Source organism: Lepus europaeus, chromosome 15, assembly GCF_033115175.1.
Source record: "Lepus europaeus isolate LE1 chromosome 15, mLepTim1.pri, whole genome shotgun sequence".
Taxonomy (NCBI): Eukaryota; Metazoa; Chordata; class Mammalia; order Lagomorpha; family Leporidae; genus Lepus; species Lepus europaeus.
This window is the reverse complement of record NC_084841.1, coordinates 77788095-77809541: the sequence shown is the minus strand read 5'-3', so window position 1 is coordinate 77809541 and position 21447 is coordinate 77788095. Positions and strand designations below refer to the sequence as shown.

At 42.4% G+C, this 21447-nt stretch overlaps 2 protein-coding genes across 6 annotated transcripts in view; one reads left to right on the top strand and one right to left on the bottom strand.

Moving 5' to 3' along the window:
* The window catches only part of SKIC3 (SKI3 subunit of superkiller complex), an 86941-nt gene extending 77728 nt beyond the window's left edge, over positions 1-9213 (bottom strand). The window contains exons 1-4 of one of the 3 annotated variants that reach the window (XM_062212391.1): positions 9157-9213; positions 6176-6247; positions 2591-2742; positions 78-168 (exon numbers count right to left, since the gene is read on the bottom strand). In XM_062212391.1, coding sequence (XP_062068375.1) covers positions 78-167 — 90 coding nt within the window. In that variant the 5' untranslated portion in view covers position 168; positions 2591-2742; positions 6176-6247; positions 9157-9213. The remainder of the gene's footprint in view (positions 1-77; positions 169-2590; positions 2743-6175; positions 6248-9156) is intronic. The other 2 variants (XM_062212392.1, XM_062212393.1) reach the window with 2 other exon arrangements.
* A 116-nt stretch (positions 9214-9329) lies between these two features.
* The window catches only part of ARSK (arylsulfatase family member K), a 47135-nt gene continuing 35017 nt past the window's right edge, over positions 9330-21447 (top strand). Inside the window, exons 1-2 of one of the 3 annotated variants that reach the window (XM_062211870.1) lie at positions 9330-9346; positions 13876-14005. In XM_062211870.1, coding sequence (XP_062067854.1) covers positions 13936-14005 — 70 coding nt within the window. In that variant the 5' untranslated portion in view covers positions 9330-9346; positions 13876-13935. Of the gene's footprint in view, positions 9347-9410; positions 9635-13875; positions 14006-21447 lie in introns of those variants that run through there. The other 2 variants (XM_062211868.1, XM_062211869.1) reach the window with 2 other exon arrangements.

Here is a 21447-nt window from a genome sequence, read left to right as displayed (position 1 = left end):
TGAAACACATACTACAAGTCAGTAACGCTGATCAGTGGGTAACGTGCTTTTATTGTGGAAGAATACACATTGGTTACCTTACAGTGCTTCAAAGCTTCTTTGTATTCTTTGTTCCTGATTGCATCTCTAGCACTTTTTAGAGCCGTCTTCACTTCCTTGCTGGACATTCTGTCAAGGCAAAAACCCTGAGTGAATCGACACCGTTGGCTTAACTGGAAGAATCCTGAAAGAGTTCTGAACAGCTTGATCATCTGTAAAAGGCACCTATGATTTCTTTTCTCCTGGAACAGCCTCCTCTCTAATAAACACACAGCTGATTCCCTCAGGTCTTTGGAATCTTGCTTCAATGTCACTTCCTCAATGAAACCTTCCCTGGACACACTATTTAACATTTTAACCCTTCTACCACCCCCCCACAACCACAACATAATCCCTTAGCCCCTTCCCCTGCTTTATTTTTCTTCAGAGCACTTATCACATCTAATATACAATATATTCTACTTATGAGAGGACTTCAAAAAGTTTGTGCAGCCGGCCCTGTGGCTCAACAGGCTAATCCTCTGCCTTGCGGCGCCGGCACACCGGGTTCTAGTCCCGGTCGGGGCACCGATCCTGTCCTGGTTGTCCCTCTTCCAGGCCAGCTCTCTGCTGTGGCCAGGGAGTGCAGTGGAGGATGGCCCAAAGTCTTGGGCCCTGCACCCCATGGGAGACCAGGAGAAGCACCTGGCTCCTGCCATCAGATCAGCGCGGTGCGCCGGCCGCAGTGCGCAGGCCGCGGCAGCCATTGGAGGGTGAACCAACAGCAAAAGGAAGACCTTCCTCTCTGTCTCTCTCTCTCACTGTCTACTCTGCCTGTCAAAAAAAATAAATAAATAAATAAAAATTAAAAAAAAAAAGTTTGTACAAAAATAGAATTAAATGATAGGCTTCATGTAATGGTGTTGTGACACAGCCGATGAAGCTGCTGCTGGTGATACCAGCATCCCATATGGGAGAGCCAGTTCAAGTCTCGGCTGCTAGGCTTCTGACCTACCTTCCTGCTAATGTGCCTGGGAAAGCAGCAAAAGATGGCCCGTGTTTGGGCCCCTGCTTCAGCCAGGCCAAGATCTGGCTGTTGTGGCTGTTTAAAGAACCAAGGAGTACAAGATCCGTATCTCACTCTCACTCTCACTCTCTTTTTCCCTCTTTCCCTGCCCCCACCTCCTCCCTATCACTCTGCCCTTAAAATGAATAATTTTTTTTGAATCTTTTTTTTTTTTTTTTTTGACAGGCAGAGTGGACAGTAGAGAGAGAGAGACAGAGAGAAAGGTCTTCCTTTTTGCCGTTGGTTCACCCTCCAATGGCCGCCGCGGTAGGCACGCTGCGGCCGGCGCACCGCGCTGATCCGATGGCAGGAGCCAGGTACTTCTCCTGGTCTCCCATGGGGTGCAGGGCCCAAGCACTTGGGCCATCCTCCACTGCCCTCCCTGGTCATAGCAGAGAGCTGGCCTGGAAGAGGGGCAACCGGGACAGAATCCGGCACCCCGACTGGGACTAGAACCCGGTGTGCCGGCGCCGCAAGGCGGAGGATTAGCCTAGTGAGCTGCGGCGCCGGCCTTAAAATGAATAATTTTTTAAAAGATCAGTAAGTTTATTTTGCCACCAACAGTTTTTAAATCCATGACTTTTTGTCTGTTCAATTTCCATGAGCTTTTTGAATATATGTCCTATTTACTGTATGCCCCCAAATGCTACCTAACCACATTTCATGCAGGTAGGCATTTTGGTCTGTTTTTTTTTCCCCCCACTGCTTTATCCTTAGCACCTAGCATGGCAAATTACAGCTGATCAAGACGTGTGCTAGAACTGAGCTGTTTCAGTCATCCTCAGTCTCCATGTGTTTGGCTAAACCATGGATGATCTTAGGGATTAGGAACCAAAGCTCACACCAATCTCAACCTAATCCTGTAGAAGGTCCAGTAAAATAACCACAAGTCAGGACTAAACTGTTATCACAAATAATTTTACTATGATGAGAGAATTTAAGAAAGCATTCTGTTTTAAAGCTGGTTTCTATAGAATTATCAGTCTACAGAGAAACAGATGCAATGTTTATACTTGAATGGAAGTGACAAATAGTGTGAAAAGACTATCTACTAATTTCAGTCATAAAAAATCAATTAGACAAAGTATTCTCTCATTTAATCTTAAAACATAAAAATTTGAAATAAATTAGCAAATCTTAAGATTTCACAACTTATTCTGTCAATTGCATGGACTCTAATTTCATCAGGAAGGATTAAAAAAAAAAAAAGCTGAATAAACACAACATGGAGTAGTTGGAGACCACAGATGTCAAAGCAGTAAAATGAACCAAAAAGATGGCTCACTAACAGGGCTCACTAACAGTCCTTTATATCTAATGAAGAACCTGAGGTACAAGTACAAGATCAAAGCAGCCTGTGAGGTCAGAGATTTAAAAAAGCAAAAGTCAAAAGTCAAAAGTCAAAAGTTGTTTTGACTTAAAGAACGCTAGAAGACAAAATAATATAAAAATCAAGATATAAATCAACGTATTTCACATGCTTTTCTTTAAAACCTAGTGTCTTACCTGAAATTATCTTGGGATTAATTTATAGGTGAAAACTTAGGGAGGATTTTTTGTAGTCTACAAATCTTGATTGTAATAGGTAATAAATTCCAATGCTGACAGCCATTAAATTTCCTCAAACAAGTTTCCTTTGTTTGAAAATAACCTGTAGACTAAAAAGAACAGACCATTAATGGTGACAATAATTGTTCTAATCCAATAAAGAAATAAACAAATAAAAAAAAGAACAGATCTCTAAGTTAAAAAAGAACAGAAACAATTTCAAGGTAAGCCTAAACAGAACCAAACAGAAGACTGTAACCTTTTCAGGATGAAGACCACCATCTTTTCTATCACCCAACATCTTAAGTGGAAGCAGCTACAAACATGAGAACCAACAAGCACCAAGACCACCTGCAGCTCTCAAACTATTTGTTGCACATGACATCAAAAAAAAATAGAAAAGAAGGTTCCTGCTCCAAGAATAAAACCTAAATCAAGAGAAAGACCTAAGACACACTTAAGCCATTATGGAATCACATGCTATCTAAGGATAATGACTGTAAGTGCAATAGATTCTGAAAAGAAAAGATGTGTGGTATGAAGTAATTAATGATTATTAGATGGACAAGGCAAAGGGGGCAGACATTTTGTGCAGCAGTTAAGACACTGCTTGAGACACCAGTATTCCACATTCAATGCCTGGGTCTGAGTCCTGGCTCCACTTTGGCTTCCTGCTAATACAGACCCGGAAAGCAGCAGGTGACAATGTCTCAAGTAGCTGGGTCCTTGCCACCCACCCAGGAGACCCGGATTGGATTAGGCCTTCCCCAGCCCCAGCTGTCCCAGGCATTTGTGAGGTGAACAAGCAAGTGTAAGAAACAATGAGAAAATCAGTTTAAATGGATCAGAAGGAACTTAATGAAGAACAGAAGAAAATCAGGTTGGTAGGGTAAGCTGAGCCTAAGAGTACAAATGACCTTGAAAGTCAGATAGACAATTTTGGGTTTATACACAGCAGCAAATAGGGAGCCATTAAAAACTTTTTTTTATTTATTTCTTTTTTTATTCATCTGAAAGGCAGAGTCAGAGAGGAGGAAAGACAGCGAGAGAGAGATCTTCCAGTTGGTGGTTCACTCCCTAAATGGCTGCAATGGCCAGGGCTAGGCCAAGCCGAAGTCAGGATCCTGGAGCTTCTTCCGGGGTTCCCACGTGGAAGCTGGGGCCCAAGGACCCGGGCCATCCTCTGCTGCTCTCCCAGGCACATTAGCAGGGAGCTCAGAAGTAGAGCAGCCAGGTCTCGAACTGGCAGCCATATGGGATGCCGTCATCATAGGCAGAGGCTTAACCTGCTACGCCATAACATGGACCTCCATTAAAAATTTCTAAGTGGATTATTTTTAAAGACCACTAGCAACAAACTCCACTCTCCTGTTGCCAACCAATTCCTCTTCTTCTTCTTCTTCTTTTTTTTTTTTTTTTTTTTTTGACAGGCAGAGTTAGACAGTGAGAGAGAGAGACAGAGAGAAAGGTCTTCCTTTCTGTTGGTTCACCCCCTGAATGGCCGCCACGGACGGTGCTGCTGCGCAGATCCAAAGCCAGGAGCCAGGTGCTTCTCCTGGTCTCCCATGCGGGTGCAGGGCCCAAGGACCTGGGCCATCCTCCACTGCACTCCAGGGCCACAGCAGAGAGCTGGATTGGAAGAGGAGCAACTGGGACAGAACCCAGTGCCCCAACCAGGACTAGAACCCGGGGTGCTGGCGCCGCAGGCAAAGGATTAGCCAAGTGAGCCGCGGCACCGGCCACACAACCAGTTCTAATAGTCAACACCCTTCCACACCCATATGTGTTCTGTATGTAATTACAATTCCTTACAATGCAGTAGAATCCTCTACTCTTCTCTCCTATTAACTTCTTTGATGAGTCACTTAGCATAATATACTGCCACTGAGGCCCTCTCTCTTCACCTAACGTACATGTCCTATGTGCATATAGTAAAACACACATGCACATACATGGTATCATGTAAATTTCAAAAGGATAATTGTTTAAATTACAAAGCAATCTGCCCCTTTCTAGCCCTGAAAAATACTTTTTCTTCCTATGTACGTATGTATATATTTTGAGGAGATGGGAACAAGTTCACTAATTTTCGAAACAAACCTTTAATGAGAACTACCCATCTAATAGATACATTTCAAATCCATTTCCTGTCACACAGTAAAAACCTACTACTCAGAATGATTCCATGTTATTCCACACTTCTGTATCTGGGATGCTTTCCTTTGATTCTAAGCACTTCCAATTCTTCAAAGAAAGACCTAGCTCTCTTGTAAATGTCTTCAATGTCTTCCACAACCGCTGTGCTAATACTTTCTCCATGTAGCTCCCTTCCCATTTTTTGCTCCCAAATCTCAATTGATTTTTTAAAATAAGGGCATTCATTTTGCACATTTTCACTCAATGAAAGTTTTTTCTACCACTTGATTATCTTGGTATCCAATATAAATCAAGTTTACAACGTAGCAACAACTATACTTTAACAGAGTTAGCGACAGTCAGGTTAAAAAGGCAAGGATTTCCCTAGAAGCCAGAAGCTATCAAATACAGGTAAATGAACTGATCTCACAGCCCCTGCGGACCCTGCAAAAGCCTCCCATTACGTTCATACAAAGGTTCCACGAGACAAAAACAATAAAAACAGTAAGTTATAATGACGAAGGAAGTTAATTATAGAAGAGAAATTAAACCTTTTTTTTTTAAAGATTTATTTATCTATTTGAAAGTCAGAGTTACACAGCGAGACAAGAGGCAGAGAGAGAGGTCTTCCATCTGCTGGTTCACTCCCCAGATGGCTGCAATGGCCAGAGCTGCCGATATGAAGCCAGGAGCCAGGAGCTTCTTCCAGGTCTCCCATGCAGGTGCAGGGGCCCAAGGACTTGGGCCATCTTCTACTGCTTTCCCAGGCCATAGCAGAGAGCTGGGTTGGAAGAGGAGCAGCCAGGACTAGAACCGGTGCCCATATGGGATGCTGGCGCTTCAGGTCAGGAGATTAACCTGCTGTGCCACAGCGCCGGCCCCAAAAAATAAACCTAATAACAAAAATCTAATGGCATTTTGGGATACCTATAGTCTGACATAAAAATATCTATGCCACTGAGTCTTCTTCTGGAAGGAACTGGCAACAATTATTAAATAAAAACAGACTTGGGGCCGGCACTGTGGTGTAGCTGGTAAAGCCACTGCCTGCAGTGCCGGCAACCCATATGGGCGCTGGTTCGAGTTCCGGCTGGTCCACTTCTGATCCAGGTCTCTGCTGTGGCCTGGGAGAGCAACAGAGGATGGCTCAAGTCCTTGGGCCCCTGCACCCACGTGGGAGACCCAGAAGAAGCTCCTGGATCCTGGCTTCAGATCAGCACAGCTCCGACCATTGCTGCTAACTGGGGAGTGAACCAGTGGATGGAAGACCTGTCCCCACCCCACCTCTCCTTCTCTCTCTGTGTAACTGATTTTCAAATAAATAAATAAATCTTTAAAAATAAATAAATAATTAATTAAATAAAAACAGGCTCCACTTACTAATTATTTAGCATTCTATACACTTACCTCTTACCTATTATCATCTCCTCTATCTTCATCCCAAATTAAATATCAGATTGTTTATTATCCCTTTTCCATCTAAAGTAAAAACAAATACAAGACAGTCACATAAAAGGGATGACATCCACAATTCAAAATATTTTGAATTATTTCTATCATATTCATAATTTAAATAAATAATTTAAAATATGAGAGAATTATATACAATCATTAGTCTTTTTTCCCTCCCAGAGAGGCACCAACTTAATCTCCAAATTTTTTATCTAAACTACATTCCTATAGCCTCAGATTATAAAAGAAAACTTCCATCAGTGACCAGAAAGACTCTAAAAAAAAAGACTTCAGAAGCTCAACATACATTGATGTTGATATAAAAAATTGAGTTATAGCCGGCGCCGTGGCTCAACAAGCTAATCCTCCACCTTGCGGCGCCGGCACACCGGGTTCTAGTCCCGGTTGGGGCGCCGGATTCTATCCCGGTTGCCCCTCTTCCAGGCCAGCTCTCTGCTATGGCCCGGGAAGGCAGTGGAGGATGGCCCAAGTGCTTGGGCCCTGCACCCGCATGGGAGACCAGGAGAAGCACCTGGCTCCTGGCTTCAGATCAGCGAGATGCGCCGGCCGCAGCGGCCATTGGAGGATGAACCAACGGCAAAAAGGAAGACCTTTCTCTCTGTCTCTCTCTCACTATCCACTCTGCCTGTCAAAAAAAAAAAAAAAAAATCCCCCCCTTTAAAAAAAAATTGAGTTAAAAAAGAATAACAACTACTTCTACACTATTGTTTTGAATCTAAGATAATTAAGGATACTCACCTTTTTTTTTTTTTTGAAAGCTTTTATTTAATAAATATAAATTTCATAGGTACAGCTTCTGGAATATAGTGGTTCTTCCCCCCATACCTGACCTCCCACCCCAACTCCCGTCCCACCTCCTACTCCCTCTCCCATCCCATTCTTCATTAAGATTCATTTTTAATTATCTTTATACACAGAACATCAACTCTATACTAAGTAAAGATTTCAATAGTTTGTACCCACACAGACACACAAAGTGTAAAGTACAGTTTGAAGACAAGTTTTATTGTTAATTCTCATAGTACAACTCATTAGGGACAGAGGTTCTACATGTGGAGCAAGTGCACAGTGTCTCCTGTTGTTGGTTTAGCAATTGACACTCTTATATATGATGTTAGTGATCACCCAAGGCTCTTGTCTTGAGCTGCCAAGGCTATGGAAGCCTTTTGAGTCCACAAACTACTCAGTTTGCAGCCTAACTATACTAAAGTGAACCATGTTCTAAGCCATAGATAGAGTTACAAGCATGTATATAAAAAGTATCCCACAACCTGGGAAATTGTTACAATAGTTAAGACACCCACAACCTATATCAGAGTGCTTACGTTTGAATGTCAGCTCTCTCTCTCTTTTTTTAATTTACTTATTTATTTGAAAGAGTTTCAGAGAAAGAGACAGAGGGAGAGAGATAGGAGAGAGATATCTTCCATCTATTGGTTCACTCCCCAGATGGCTGCAAAGGCTGGGGCTGGGCCAGGTCGAAGCCAGGAGCCAGGTGCTTCTTCCAAATCTCCAATGTGGGGTCCAGGCACTTGGGCCATCTTCTGCTGCTTTTCCCAAGACATTTGCAGGGAGCCAGATAGGAAGTGGAGTAGCCAGGACATGAACCGGCACCCACATGGGATGCTGGCATTGCAGGCAGCAGCTTTACCCACTGTGCTACAACATCAGCCCCAAGTATCATCAGGTCTTCTGGGTCCAGCTTCAAACAAATGTGCACTTTGGGAAGCAGGTGACGGCTCAAGTACTTGGGTCCCTGCCAATACCATGTTAGATGTGGATTGAGTTGCAGGCTCCTCGCTTTGCTCTGGCCCAGCCCTGGCTGTTGTGGTCATCTGGGGAGTAAACCAGTAGAGGATGACCTCGTCTGTCTGTCTTGGGTGTCTATGTGTGTGTTTCTTTTTCTCTGCCTTTCAGATAAATTAAAAGAAAAAAAAATTTAGATATGTATATCACACAACTATATTAGTTTATAAACTAATGAACACACAAAGTTTTTAAATATTAAAAATGTTATCAGGAGGCTGGCACTGTGGCGTAGTAGGTAAAGCTACCACCAGCAGTGCTGGCATCCCATATGAGCACCAGTTGGAGTCCTGGCTGCTCCACGTCTGATCCAGCTCTCTGCTATGGCCTGGGAAAGCAGCAGAAGATGGTCCAAGTGCTTGGGCCCCTGCACCCACGTGGGAGACCTGGAAGAAGCTCCTGGCTCCTGGCTTCAGATCGGTGCAGCTCCAGCCGTTGCGGCCAATTGGGATACAAACCAGTGGATGGAAGACTGACCTCTCTCTCTCTCTCTGCCTCTCCTCTCTCTGTGTAACTCTGCCTTTCAAATAAATATGGCTAATGTGATGTGCAAACTGCATACCTGAAACGATGATAACGAAACCAGACATTGGCTCCAAGTCAGCCACCTTCTTCTGGAACGCTCCAAAGGAGCTCTACACTCCAGAGGGAGCAGCGACTGTTCTGCGGCCAAACGAGGTGTTCTGAGCCGAACACGTCACAAGGCCAGCACCGCGTTGCTCCGACCTCCCGGTCCGGTCCGTCCTATTCCGTAGCTCTCCCGAGGCCCCAGGCTCCACTCGGCCGGGCACCCGCCCCTCGCCCCGCGGAGGCGCAAGAAACCCCCACCGCCCGGCAAAGGCAGGCAACAAGACGAGACCTGAAGGCCTCAGAACAGCCAAATCGCCCCTGCGGCGGTGCAGCCAGGGGCCTCACAGGGATCCGCCCCGTCCAACTTCAGTGACAGCCCCGCGCCGCCACCTCAGCATCGCCCCATTCTCGCTCTCGCCACTCTGCCAGGCTCGCTCGGCGCGAACCCAGCAGTCCCAGCCTGCAGGCCCTCCTCTCAGCATCCCTTCAACCACGTACAGGCTCCAACCTCTGCAAAAGCGACGAAGACCCGAACTCACCTGGGACAGATACAGCTGTTCTACAAACGCCGGGACCGGGGGCGGGGGGGAGGCGGGGGAGGAGAGCGCATGCGCATCTCCCAGGCCCTGCTCACATGACTGGAAGTGGCTGGGGTGGCTATAGTTCGCTCGGTATTTGATGAAAAGGCCTTACGCACCCGATCGGCGGCGGCGGGGAGTCCTCCCTTACGTACGTGCACGCGCTAAGCCTGACGGGAGTTGTGGTTCTGCGGCGGCCGCTGTGCTGTGTATAGACGTCAGACTCTGGGGAGGAGTTGGTGGTCGTCCCTGCCCTCCTCATTCTGCATTCGTCAGGAGTTCCAGAGAGGGCTGGCGGCCGGCGCTCGGCGCGATGCTGCTGCTGTGGGTGTCGGCGGTGGTAGCGTCGGCGCTGGCTGCTCCGGCCCCCGGGGCAGGTGGGCGGAGGCGGGGAGTGGTCGGAGCCCCTAACGTGGTGGTGGTCGTGAGCGACTCGTTCGTGAGTACCGGGGGGGGCGAGGGCCGCCAGCAGGTCTGAGGCGCCCGCAGGCGGTCAGCGCGCTGCAAAGGACGCAATAGCTTGAGACCCCGGTCACGCGCGGACACTGCCCGCCCGCTAAGTAGATTCGGGTGCAGAGAACGTAGAAGTCCATGCCTAGTTTCTTCACGACATGTGTTTTCCGTGGGCTCGTTAGGCAGTTTTTTGCACCAAAACTGAACTTCCTCTTTATCTCGCTTTCCGCGAGCTGTTTGAAGTACCGTTGTGTGTTTGCATACACATAAGACACACTCGGGTACCATCTCCGCAGCTTGTTTTTTAATGCAATGCTCGACACAGTAAATTATTTTACTACTATTAATGAACGCCCAAACCCTTCATGTGTTGCCCCTATGGAGAAAATAGCATTGAACATCTCCCTAAGAGGCGGCCAGCATTCCAAAAGTCATTTGTTAGTCCAGTGCAGTTTGAAAAAATCAACTTTATGATCAGGTATTTGATGATCCTACTAGTGCTGACTTTAAACGAGTTAGCTGATAGAATTGGACCCAGTCGGTCGTGTTCCAGAGAAATTGTATGTGTGCACACACAAGTTTGGGGAATCCCAAACTTGAACAGTTTTTGGAACTTCCCTAATCCAAAGATAGTGATATCAACCTTACCTAATGCTTTTAGTATTTTCCATGTGTTTTTTTTTTTAAACATTTATTTATTTATTTGAAAGAGATACAGAGAGAGGTCTTCTATCTGCTGGGTCACCCCCCAAATGACCGCAATGGCCGGAACACAGCCCAGAGCTGGGCTGATCAGAAGCTAGGAGCTTCCTCCCGGTCTTCCCACGTGGGTGCAGGGGCCCAAGCACTTGGGCCATCTTCTACTGCTTTCCTAGGCCATAGCAGAGAGCTGGATCAGAACTGGAGCGGCCAGGACTCAAACCGGTGCCCATTATGGGATGGCAGCACTGGGGGCGGCGGCTGTACCGGCTGTGCCACAGCGCCGGCCCCAGTATTATCCATGATTTAATAAATGTTGGTTAGACAACTGTTGGTTATTATAATATTTATTACATGGTTACATAGGTTGTTGATGTTACACATGTTTTGCACTAAAAGTCGGTTTTTGTTTGTTTTTATCTATTTGAAAGGCAGACAGAGGGATTCTCCCATCTCCTGATTGACTCCCCCAAAGTCCCAGGACAGCTGGGGCAGGAGCCTAGAACTGGAGCCAGTTCTCCTGCATTGGCAGCAGGGCTCCAAGTCCTTGAACCGTCCTCACCTGAGGCCTCACATGGTGCCGGTTAACAGGAGGCTGGCAGGAAGCAGAGCTGGACTCCAACCTAGGCACTCAGACATGGGATGGGGCATCCCAGAGCCTTAGCCACTGTACCAAATGCCTGCCCCACGGAGAAGGGTTTTAATCCCTATGTTGAATCGCCTTTCTCTTGCTTAACCCGTGATGATTAACGTTATGTAGTCTGGATTTGCCCATAAGATTTGTTGAAAATATTACTTAAGTGATCTTTGTGATTATCTAAATGTAGAGAATGAGCAGTGCTGGAAATGAATAAGATAGGGAGTGCCCTTGAGCTAGAAGGGAAGTGAAATAAGCCTCGTTGTGCAGAAGTTAAGTTGTGTTCAGTGTGTTCCTTATGGGCTGTTCTGCAGCCAGTGTGAGCCTGCGCAGTTGATTCCAGCTGGGGTGAGCCAAGCAGCCAGTTGCGAGCTTGCCCAGAATGCGGCATGATCTGGCAAGGCAGCTGTCCTCAGCAGGCTCATTCATTCCCAAGAGGACTATGCGTGGTACATCACAACCTCCTGGAAATTTCCAAAGAAAACCGAGATATTTAGGCTTGTTAATTTGTTTAGTGTCGTATGAACGCGTACATTTCTTGTATGTGTGTGCTTAAAGCTTTTGTATTCACTACTTGTTGACATTCACACTGTGCATCTTTGGCTGCTAGAAGCCCCTCAGGTTGTTCCCCATTGTGACCCCTCCCCAGTAGTAGCCAGCAGCTGGCTTCAGCAGAGTTCTGTGTCCAGCTTACATACTTCCTATCTCACCTGGTGTTTAGAAACCCCATTCTGCATATCAGGGCTTTTATGGCTTCTAGATCCTTCCAGTGGGTATACTTAGCATACATGCTTTAGAGGAGTAAAGTAGATCATACTGATGGTTCCATTTCCAACTTAAGATTGCAAGGTTACTTATTCTTTGATTTTTTTATGCTTATATCTCTTTTTGCTTCATAACAAATATTCTAATTCCTAAATACATTAATGCAATTCCTTTTGCTTCATCTAAACATATCTCTATTTGTATGTATTGCATGTATGTATGTATTATGTATCTGAAAATAAAATGGCAATATAACTACAAATAATGATAGTTCTGAGTGCCACTTACAGTTTCTTTGCAGTTTTTGACTTAGGTATTTTCAACTATATAGTCAAAATACTGAGGTTTTTTGGTAAAGATTTTTTATTTATTTATTTGAGAGGTAGAGTTACTGACAGAGAGAGGGAGAGACAGAAAGATCCTCCATCTGCTGATTCAGACCCCAAATGGCTGCAACAGACTGAGCTGAGCCAATCCAAAGCTAGGAGCCAGGAGCTTCTTTCGGGTCTCCCACATGGATGCAGGGACCCAAGCACTTGGGCCATCTTCCACTGCTTTCCCAGGCCATGGCAGAGAGCTGGATCAGAAGAGGAGCGGCTGGGACACAACCCAGAGCCCATATAGGATGCCAGTACTGCAGGAGGAAGCTTAGCCTACTATGCCACGGCCCCAGTTCCCAAAATACTGTTCTTTAAATTAACTTGCAGTAATTCATCTCTCTATGAGTATAACAATTTGGTATACGGTTAGATTCCTAACAATATGATTTGTCACTCCTACAACTCCACAAGCTAAGGCAGTTGAGCCAATAATAACTGTGGTAAGAAAACAGCACACTGGTTTCACTTTCAGGATGTCAGTATGAAAAACTTCATAGACCTACTGCTCCTCAAAATAAGCAAAACTACTGAAAACTTTTAAAAAACTGATGTAATATTTTAAATATGCACAGTGCCTGGAAATTGTACTAAGGGTACACATCCAAGAAAGAAGCACTAATGAAAGAAATTCTACTGAAAGTAAGAACCTGTAGCAGGTTTTAGGAGTGAACCATGGCTTAGCCTGGCAGTGGTTTCACTTTGGGCAAAGCATACATGGGACCCAGGAGCCCCTGCCCCAGCTCTCTAGTAGGGCAAAGATTCCTGAACAGAAGAGAGAAGCTGGGGAGCCAGACAGGCATCTTCAAGGCAAGCAAAAGGAAGGATACAATTAGGATTAAAGCAGAAGTGAAGGAAATAGAGAATGGAAAAATAATAAAGAAAGTTAATGAGGCTGGTGCCGTGGCTTAACAGGCTAATCCTCCGCCTTGCAGTGCCAGCACACCGGATTCTAGTCCCGGTTGGGGCGCGGATTCTCTCCCAGTTGCCCCTCTTCCAGGCCAGCTCTCTGCTATGGCCCAGGAAGGCAGTGGAGGATGGCCCAAGTGCTTGGGCCCTGCACCCGCATGGGAGACCAAGAGAAGCACCTGGCTCCTGGCTTCGGATCAGCAAGATGCGCCAGCCACAGCAGCCATTGGAGGGTGAACCAGCGGCAAAAAGGAAGACCTTTCTCTCTGTCTCTCTCTCTCTCACTATCCACTCTGCCTGTCAAAAAAAAAACAAAACAAAAAAAAAAAAACAATTTCTAAAAAAGAAAGTTAATGAAACCAAAAATTGATTCTTTGAAAAGATCAACAAACTTGACCTTCAACCAGAATAACCTTCTGAGGTTTCTTATAATGAAATCGTTTGCTATTGTGAATTTTATGAATAAAGTTAAAGGGACATACGTTGTGGTACAAGAGATTAAGTCAGCCTCCTGGGATGCCTGCATCCACTACCACAGTGCCAGTTCCACTCCACTTCTGATCCAGCTTCCTGGTAGTACATCCCAAGAGGCAGCTGATGCTGGTCCAAGTATTTGAGTTTCTGCCACCCACATGGGAGATGCAGATGGAGTACCCAGCTTTGACCTGGCCTGGCCCTAGCTGCTGCAGACATTTGAGGTGTAGACTAGTACTGTCTTTCTGTGTTGCTCTTCCTTTAAGATAAACGAATATAAATAAAAATCAACATTTAAAAATAAAATTAAAGAAAATTGTCTTCTTTTGAAATGCAATCAATGTTAATTAAATTTCTTTATTCCAGGATGGAAGGTTAACATTTCATCCAGGAAATCAGGTGTTGAAACTTCCTTTTATCAACTTCATGAAAACACATGGCACTTCCTTTTTGAATGCCTACACAAACTCTCCAATCTGTTGCCCATCACGTGCAGGTATGAATATGATTAATATTAACAGAAGAAAGTGAGTACTCACTGAAAATATGTTCACAGTTTAGAAGATTATAACCAAAAGTATTTGGAATCTAATAAAAATTTCTAATATAAGAGATGTGTGTTTTATTATATATATTAGGTATTAAGGTTATTAGAATTTCTAATTTATATTCCAAGAGTAGGCATTTTGTCATTTAGAATAGTATTTATTTCATTTGTTAGTGTTTCATCTTATGCTTGGTGATTAAGAATCTTTTGACTATAGGAGCAAGTGAGGAAATACTCATACTTCCTAGAAAATTTGTTTCCAAGGAAGTTTTTCAGTAAGGGTGTAGGTAAAACTGTTTCAAATATACCACAAAGTAATTGGAACTTCTCATATTCAGGTTTATGTGGGTCTCCATATTGCATCAGATCATATGTTTTATCTTCAGTGTCAGTTGACTTCTATCCAAAATCTAGTTGTTGACTCTTCTTTTTTTTTTTTTGACAGGCAGAGTGGATAGTGAGAGAGAGAGAGACAGAGAGAAAGGTCTTCCTTTTTGCCGTTGGTTCACTCTCCAATGGCCGCTGCGGCCAGCGCATCTCGCTGATCCGAGGCCAGGAGCCAGGTACTTCTCCTGGTCTCCCATGCGGGTACAGGGCCCAAGCACTTGGACCATTCTCCACTGCCTTCCCGGGCCATAGCAGAGAGCTGGCCTGGAAGAGGGGCAACCGGGATAGAATCTGGCACCCCAACCAGGACTAGAACCCGGTGTGCCGGCGCTGCAAGGCGGAGGATTAGCCTGTTAAGCCACAGCGCCGGCCTAGTTGTTGACTCTTATAATAATTTGACAGGCTTAATTTTCCATGAGTAATTAAGAAATTAGGGAGGGAGGGGCTTCCCTGTTTATAAATCCCACCTGTTTCCTGACAGTCCTCTGCCCTTCTGGCTATGACTGTTTACCCTGGAACCTACAAACAGCATTCAGCAATTTGGTTTTCTCTGTGAGGTACTGAGATGATATTCTCTGTGATATGAGTTACCAGTTCTTTCACTGGTATTTTCAACACTATCAACTATAGAATCAATGATTGAAGGAAACCTAAACTGTATAATAAATAATATTTCAATGGTGATCAGGTGTGTTAAAAAAAAAAAAAAAACTTCTGGTAACTTTTGCTTCCAATGAGTGAGTGGGATGAGCAGAGGGCTGGGCTAAGGTGATGACCTTGGCTCTAATCTCAATGAGCCACTTCAAGCAAGTTACTGTGTCCCCTTGTCTACAAAAACGCTGTGCACTGTGGCTCTTGTAGGGTTGTTCTGAACATCAAATGAAATCATGAATGAGAAAGCAGTCAATGAATTCTAAGGGTCTTAATAATGTTAGGTGTTATTTTTTCTGAAGAAATGTATTTTGAAGAGATTACACAAAGAGAAGGAATAATGTAATAAAAACTAACATTGCATTCTTACTATGTGCATGGCAGTATTCTAATTCATACATGCCTTACATGTATAAATTGAGAAAATCTTCATAATATTTCCATAAGGTAAATACTGTTATTATCAATATTTTGCAGATGAAAACTAAAGTACAGGGGGGCAGTGTTGGGGCACCGTCAGTTAAGCCTCTGCTTATGACACTGGTATCCCATACTGGAGTGCCAGTTTGAGTCCCAGCTTCTCTGCTTCTTATCCAGCTCCCTATTTGGGCCCCTACCACCTACATGGAACACCAGGGTGGAATTTCTGGCTCATTGCTTTAACCTGGCCGAGACTTGGCTGTCATAGCCATTTGGGAAGGGAACTAGTAGATGGATGCTCACTCGCTCGCTCTCACTCTTGCTCTTACTATTGCTCACTCTCTCCCTCCATGTCACTCTGCCTTACAAATAAATACATCTAAAAAAAAAAAAGACAAAACAAAACAAAAACATAGAAATCTAAAAGAAAAAGGCCACTCTGTTAGTGGTGTTATTAGAATTCAAACCCAAGTAATACCCCATCCCACCTCCCAGAAAACATGTTGTTAAATGAGAAAGATCACTTATTCCAAGCTATTGTTTGTGTGCTCAGAAATGGGAAAAGGAAAAGTATTTATTTAAAAAATAATTATAGTTCCAGAAAGTGAGAGAGACATGGTATATTCAAATTTGTTGTGAAAAGCTGGTAGAAGTAAAAAGAAAGGTGAAAATTGATCTATACTAAATTGATTGATTTACAAAATTATCCAGTAAATATTTATGGACTAGTATCCAGTAAATATTTATGGACTAGTATCCAGTAAATATTTTGGATAGAAGTCAACTGACACTGAAGATAAAACATATGATCTGATGCAATATGGAGACCCACATAAACCTGAATATGAGAAGTTCCAACTACTTTGTAGTATATTTGAAACAGTTTTACCTACACCCTTACTGAAAAACTTCCTTGGAAACAAATTTTCTAGGAAGTATGAGTATTTCCTCACTTGCTCCTATAGTCAAAAGATTCTTAATCACCAAGCATAAGATGAAACACTAACAAATGAAATAAATACTATTCCATACATATTTACTGGATAATTTTGTAATTTATGGAATTTAATACAGTCAGGTGGGCTTTATAGTTGGTTCAAACTGTTTCTACTTTAAGCATCTTAACCTCTAAACCAGGAGTAGGATCAGCCAAGGGCCATTTAGATATCTGTAATATCATTCACAGACCATACAAAATCAGCCTGCTTCTAGTTGCCCTGGCAGGACCAGAACAAATGATGTTGTGGGCCTTTGGTGGCCCACTGGCTAGACATTTCCCACTACTGCAAACCTAAGTCAGTTCATTTGTAAAATGGAAATAGTAACTTCCAGCAGGATTTCCACCAGATAAAATAAACTCCTAATCAGAATTATTGGATTAAACACCTAAGGTGTGTCTTCTAAATTGATGGACTAGTCTCCCAATAGAATTCTCTTAATAGTTAAAGCAATTTCTTAAGGTTTAACAAGACCCATATATTTGTTGCCTACAAGAAACACACATCACTAACAAAGATACACACAGACTGAAAGTAAATGGATGGAAAAAGATATTCCATGCTAATGGAAAGCAAAAACGAGCAGGGATAGCCATCCAACTAATATCAGTCAAAAAAAACACTTTAATGCAAAAACTGTTAAAAGAGATAAAGAAGGGCATTATTTAATGATTGAGGGATCAATTCAACAGGAAGATGTGACTATAATAAATGTATATGCCTCCAGTGCCAGCGTGCCTGGCTATTTAAAACAAATAATGGATCTAAAAGGAGACATAGACTCTAAAACAGTAGTGTTGGAGAACTTCAAAAACCGCACTTTCATTAATGGACAGATCAACTAGACAGAAAATCAACAAGAGAGGCAACAGACTTAATCTTCCCTATGCACCAAATGGATTTAACTGATGTCTACAGAATTTTTCATCCCATAGTTGAAGAATACAAAATCTTTTCATCACTGCCTGGAACCTTCTCTCAGACAGACCATATACCAAGCCATAAAACAAGTCTCAGTAAGTTTAAAAAAAAAAAATTGAAATCATACCATGCATCTTTTCTAACCACAATGGAATTAAGCTGGAAATTAACAACCTAAGAATCTCTAGAAAATATGCAAACACATGGAGATTGAACAACATGCTCCTGAATGAACAGTGAATCATAGAAGAAATCAAAAGTGAAATAAAAAAATTCATGGAAATGAATGAAGATGACAATACAACATATCAAAACACATGGGATAAAACAAAAAACAATATTAAGAGTGAAATTTATAGAAATTGGTGCTTACATCAAGAAATTGAAAAGACACAAAATACATGAACTGTTAATGTGTCTCAAGGACTTACAAAAACAACAACAAACCAAACTAAAAATTAGTAAGAGGACAAAAATAATTAAAATTAGAGAAGAAATAAACAAAATTGAATAGAGAAAAAATAAAATTGAAATTAAAAAATACAAAAGATCATTGAAATGAATAGCTAGTTTTTTAAAAAAGTAAAATTGTCCCAACTAACCAAAAATAACAAAGAGGGAGAAGACCCAAATTAATAAAATCAGATGAAAAAGGGAATGTAACAGATACCACACAAATAAAAGAATCATTAAGAATTACAAGAGCTATATGCCAACAAATTGAAAATCTGGAAGAAATGGATAGCTTCCTGGACACATACAATCTACCAAAATTGAGTCATGAAGACACAGAAAACCTAAACAGACCAGTAACCAAGACAAAGATCAAATCAGTGTTAAAGGCCCTCCCAGGAGATGTACAGTTCAGCACACGTTCCCACAGACTTATGCCTAAGGGTAAAGCTAAAAACTTGCCATGGGACTCCAAATCCCATTAAGTTGGCAGATGCTAATGCCATCTTACTAGTTAAAATGATAATTTTAAGTGCATAACTGATCATAAACATAGGAATAAGTATCCAAGGGATCACATAAATAAGATCAAGTGTCTGCTAATAACAATATATAGAATTAAAAGCAGAGTATAATCCAACATGGGAAGCAGGCCACACAGCAGACTTATAGAATGCAAAAGCCCTAAACAGAACTCTGGCCTCAATCAGCGCTTAAGGCATTCAGATATGGCTAAAAAACCCAAAAGAGTTTCTCAGGCATGGAAAGCCAAGACACTATGGCAAAAAATGGACTACATGAAAGATTGCTGTGAGTGAGATCCCAGTGGAAACAAAGGAGCCATCAAAGAAAGGTACGTTTCTCTGAAGGGAGGAGAGAACTTCCATTTTGCTTATGGCCCTGTCTAAATAATGACAGAGTTTGTGGACTCAAAAGTCTTCCATAGCCTTGGCAGCTCACGACAAGAGCCTCGGGTGATCACTGATGTCATAAATAAGCATGTCATAAGTAAGCTGTGTCAAGCACTGGAGTGCACTTTCTCCCTATGTAGGTCTTCTGCCTTAAGGAGTTGTACTATGAGAATTAATGGTAAATTTGTCTTCAAATAGTGTGTGTCTATTTGTGTGTCTGTGTGGGTTCAAACTGTTGAAATCTTTACTTAGTATAGAGTTGATGTTCTGTATATAAAGATTATTCAAAAATGAATCTTAATGAAGAATGGGATGGGAGAGGGAGTAGGAGGTGGGACAGGAATAGGGGTGGGAGGGTGGGTGTGGGGGGAAGAAATGCTATATACTAAAAACTGTACCTATGAAATTTATTAAATAAAAGATTTCTAAAAAATACACATAGTAAGAACTCAGAAGGGTGTTATATTGTTTGCTGTTGTAGGAAATCTAGTAAAGACACTACTGCTTAAAATATTAGGCATGTGGGGGCCAGCACCCTGGCTCACTTGGTTAATCCTCCACCTGCAGCACCAGCATCCCATATGGGCACCTGGTTCTAGTCCTGGTTGCTCCTCTTCCAGTCCAGCTCTCTGCTGTGCCATGGGAGCGCAGTGGAGGATGGCCCAGGTTCTTGGGCCCTTGCACCCACATGGGAGACCAGGAATTAGCTCCTGGCTCCTGGCTTCAGATTGGTGCAGCGCTGGCCATGGCGGCCATTTGAGGAGTGAACCAACAGAAAGAAGACCTTTCTCTCTGTCTCTCACTGTCTATAACTCTGTCAAATAAATTTTTAAAAAAATTAGGCATACGAACCCTAAGATGAAAACTGAAAGTAAAATACTATAGATGTAGCCAATAGGTCATTATTTATTTGCATTCTTGATAGCATGTTTTTAATATGAAAAGGTAGGTTCATGATGTAGTCAAGGCTATCCCCCAGGAATGATGAGTGTGAATGAAAAACGCTGAATGTGTATAGATATACATCTCCATCTAGAAATTTACCTGAATAAACACAAACTCATTGTAATATCCCTAGACCACCAGACTTATTAAGAAAATTAAAGAATCTTAATAGACTAGATTATTAAAGATCAGAAATACAATTAAGTGAAAAGGCTGTAAAAGATTTATTAAGACCCAATAATGTGTGTATATTGTGACTGAGAAATTAATATTCATTATTTTGACATATTGTATAAACTTTTGATGACACATTTAAATTACAACATAAATTCATGTCCATGATCCTCAGTGATTCACCTCCAGTTTAACTGATTACTTGCTTTGTACCACTGTATATAAACTTTCCCTTAAATAAAAAAAAGGCCCTCCCAGCAAAGAAAAGCCCAGGACTAGATGACTTCACTGCTGAATTATACCAGACTTTTAAAGAAGAACTAATTCTAATTCTTCTCAAGCTATTCGAAACAATTAAAATGGAGGGGCTCTCCCAAACTCCTTCTATCAGGCCAGCATCACCTTAATACCAAAACCAGGAAAAGACCACAGAGAAAGAGAACTATAGGCCAATATTCCTGATAAACATAGATGCAAAAATCATAAACAAAACACTAATTAATCAAATCCAACAGCACATAAGAAAAATCATTTACCCAACCAAGTGGGATTTATCCTTGGTATTGCAGGGATGATTCAACATATGCAAATCAATAAATGTGATACATCATATTAACAAATTGAAGAATAAAACCTACATGATTATCTCAATGGATGCAGAGAAAGTATTTGATAAAATAGAACATCCTTTCATGATGAAAACTTTAAGCAAATTGGGTATAAAAGGAACATTCCTCAGTGCAATCATAGCAATTTATGACAAACCCACAGCCAGCATCATATTGACTATGAAAAAGCTGGAATAATTTTCACTAAGATCCAGAACCAGATAAGGATGCCCACTTTCACCATTGCTATTCAATATAGTCCTGGAAGTTTTAGTCAAAGCCATTAGGAAGATAAAGAAATCAGAAGATTATAAATTGGAAAGGAGAAAGTCAAATTAATCCTGTTCGCAGATGACATGATTCTGTATATAGGGGAACCAGAAGACTCCATTAAGGGACTACTGGAACTCATGAAAGTGTTTGGTAAAGTGGCAGGATATAAAATTAACACACAAAAATGAATAGCATTTGTATATACAGATAATGCCAGGGCTGGGAAAAAACTAACATCAATCCCATTCATAGTAGCTACAAAAATTTTTAAATACTTTGGAATAAATTTAACCAAGGAGGTGAAAGATCTCTACAATGACAATTACAAAACATTAAAGAAAGAAATAGAAGAGGACACAAAAAAATTGGAAAAATCTTCCATGTTTTTGGATGGGAAGAATTAATACTATCAAGATTTCCATACTACCAAAAGCAATTTACAGATTGAATATGATCCCAATCAAAATACCAATGACGGGCCGGCACCGTGGCTTAACAGGCTAATCCTCCACCTTGTGGCACCAGCATACTGGGTTCTAGTCCTGGTTGGGGTGCCAGATTCTATCCCGGTTGCCCTTCTTCCAGGCCAGCTCTCTGCTATGGCCCGGAAAGGCAGTGGAGGATGGCCCAAGTGCTTGGGCCCTGCACCC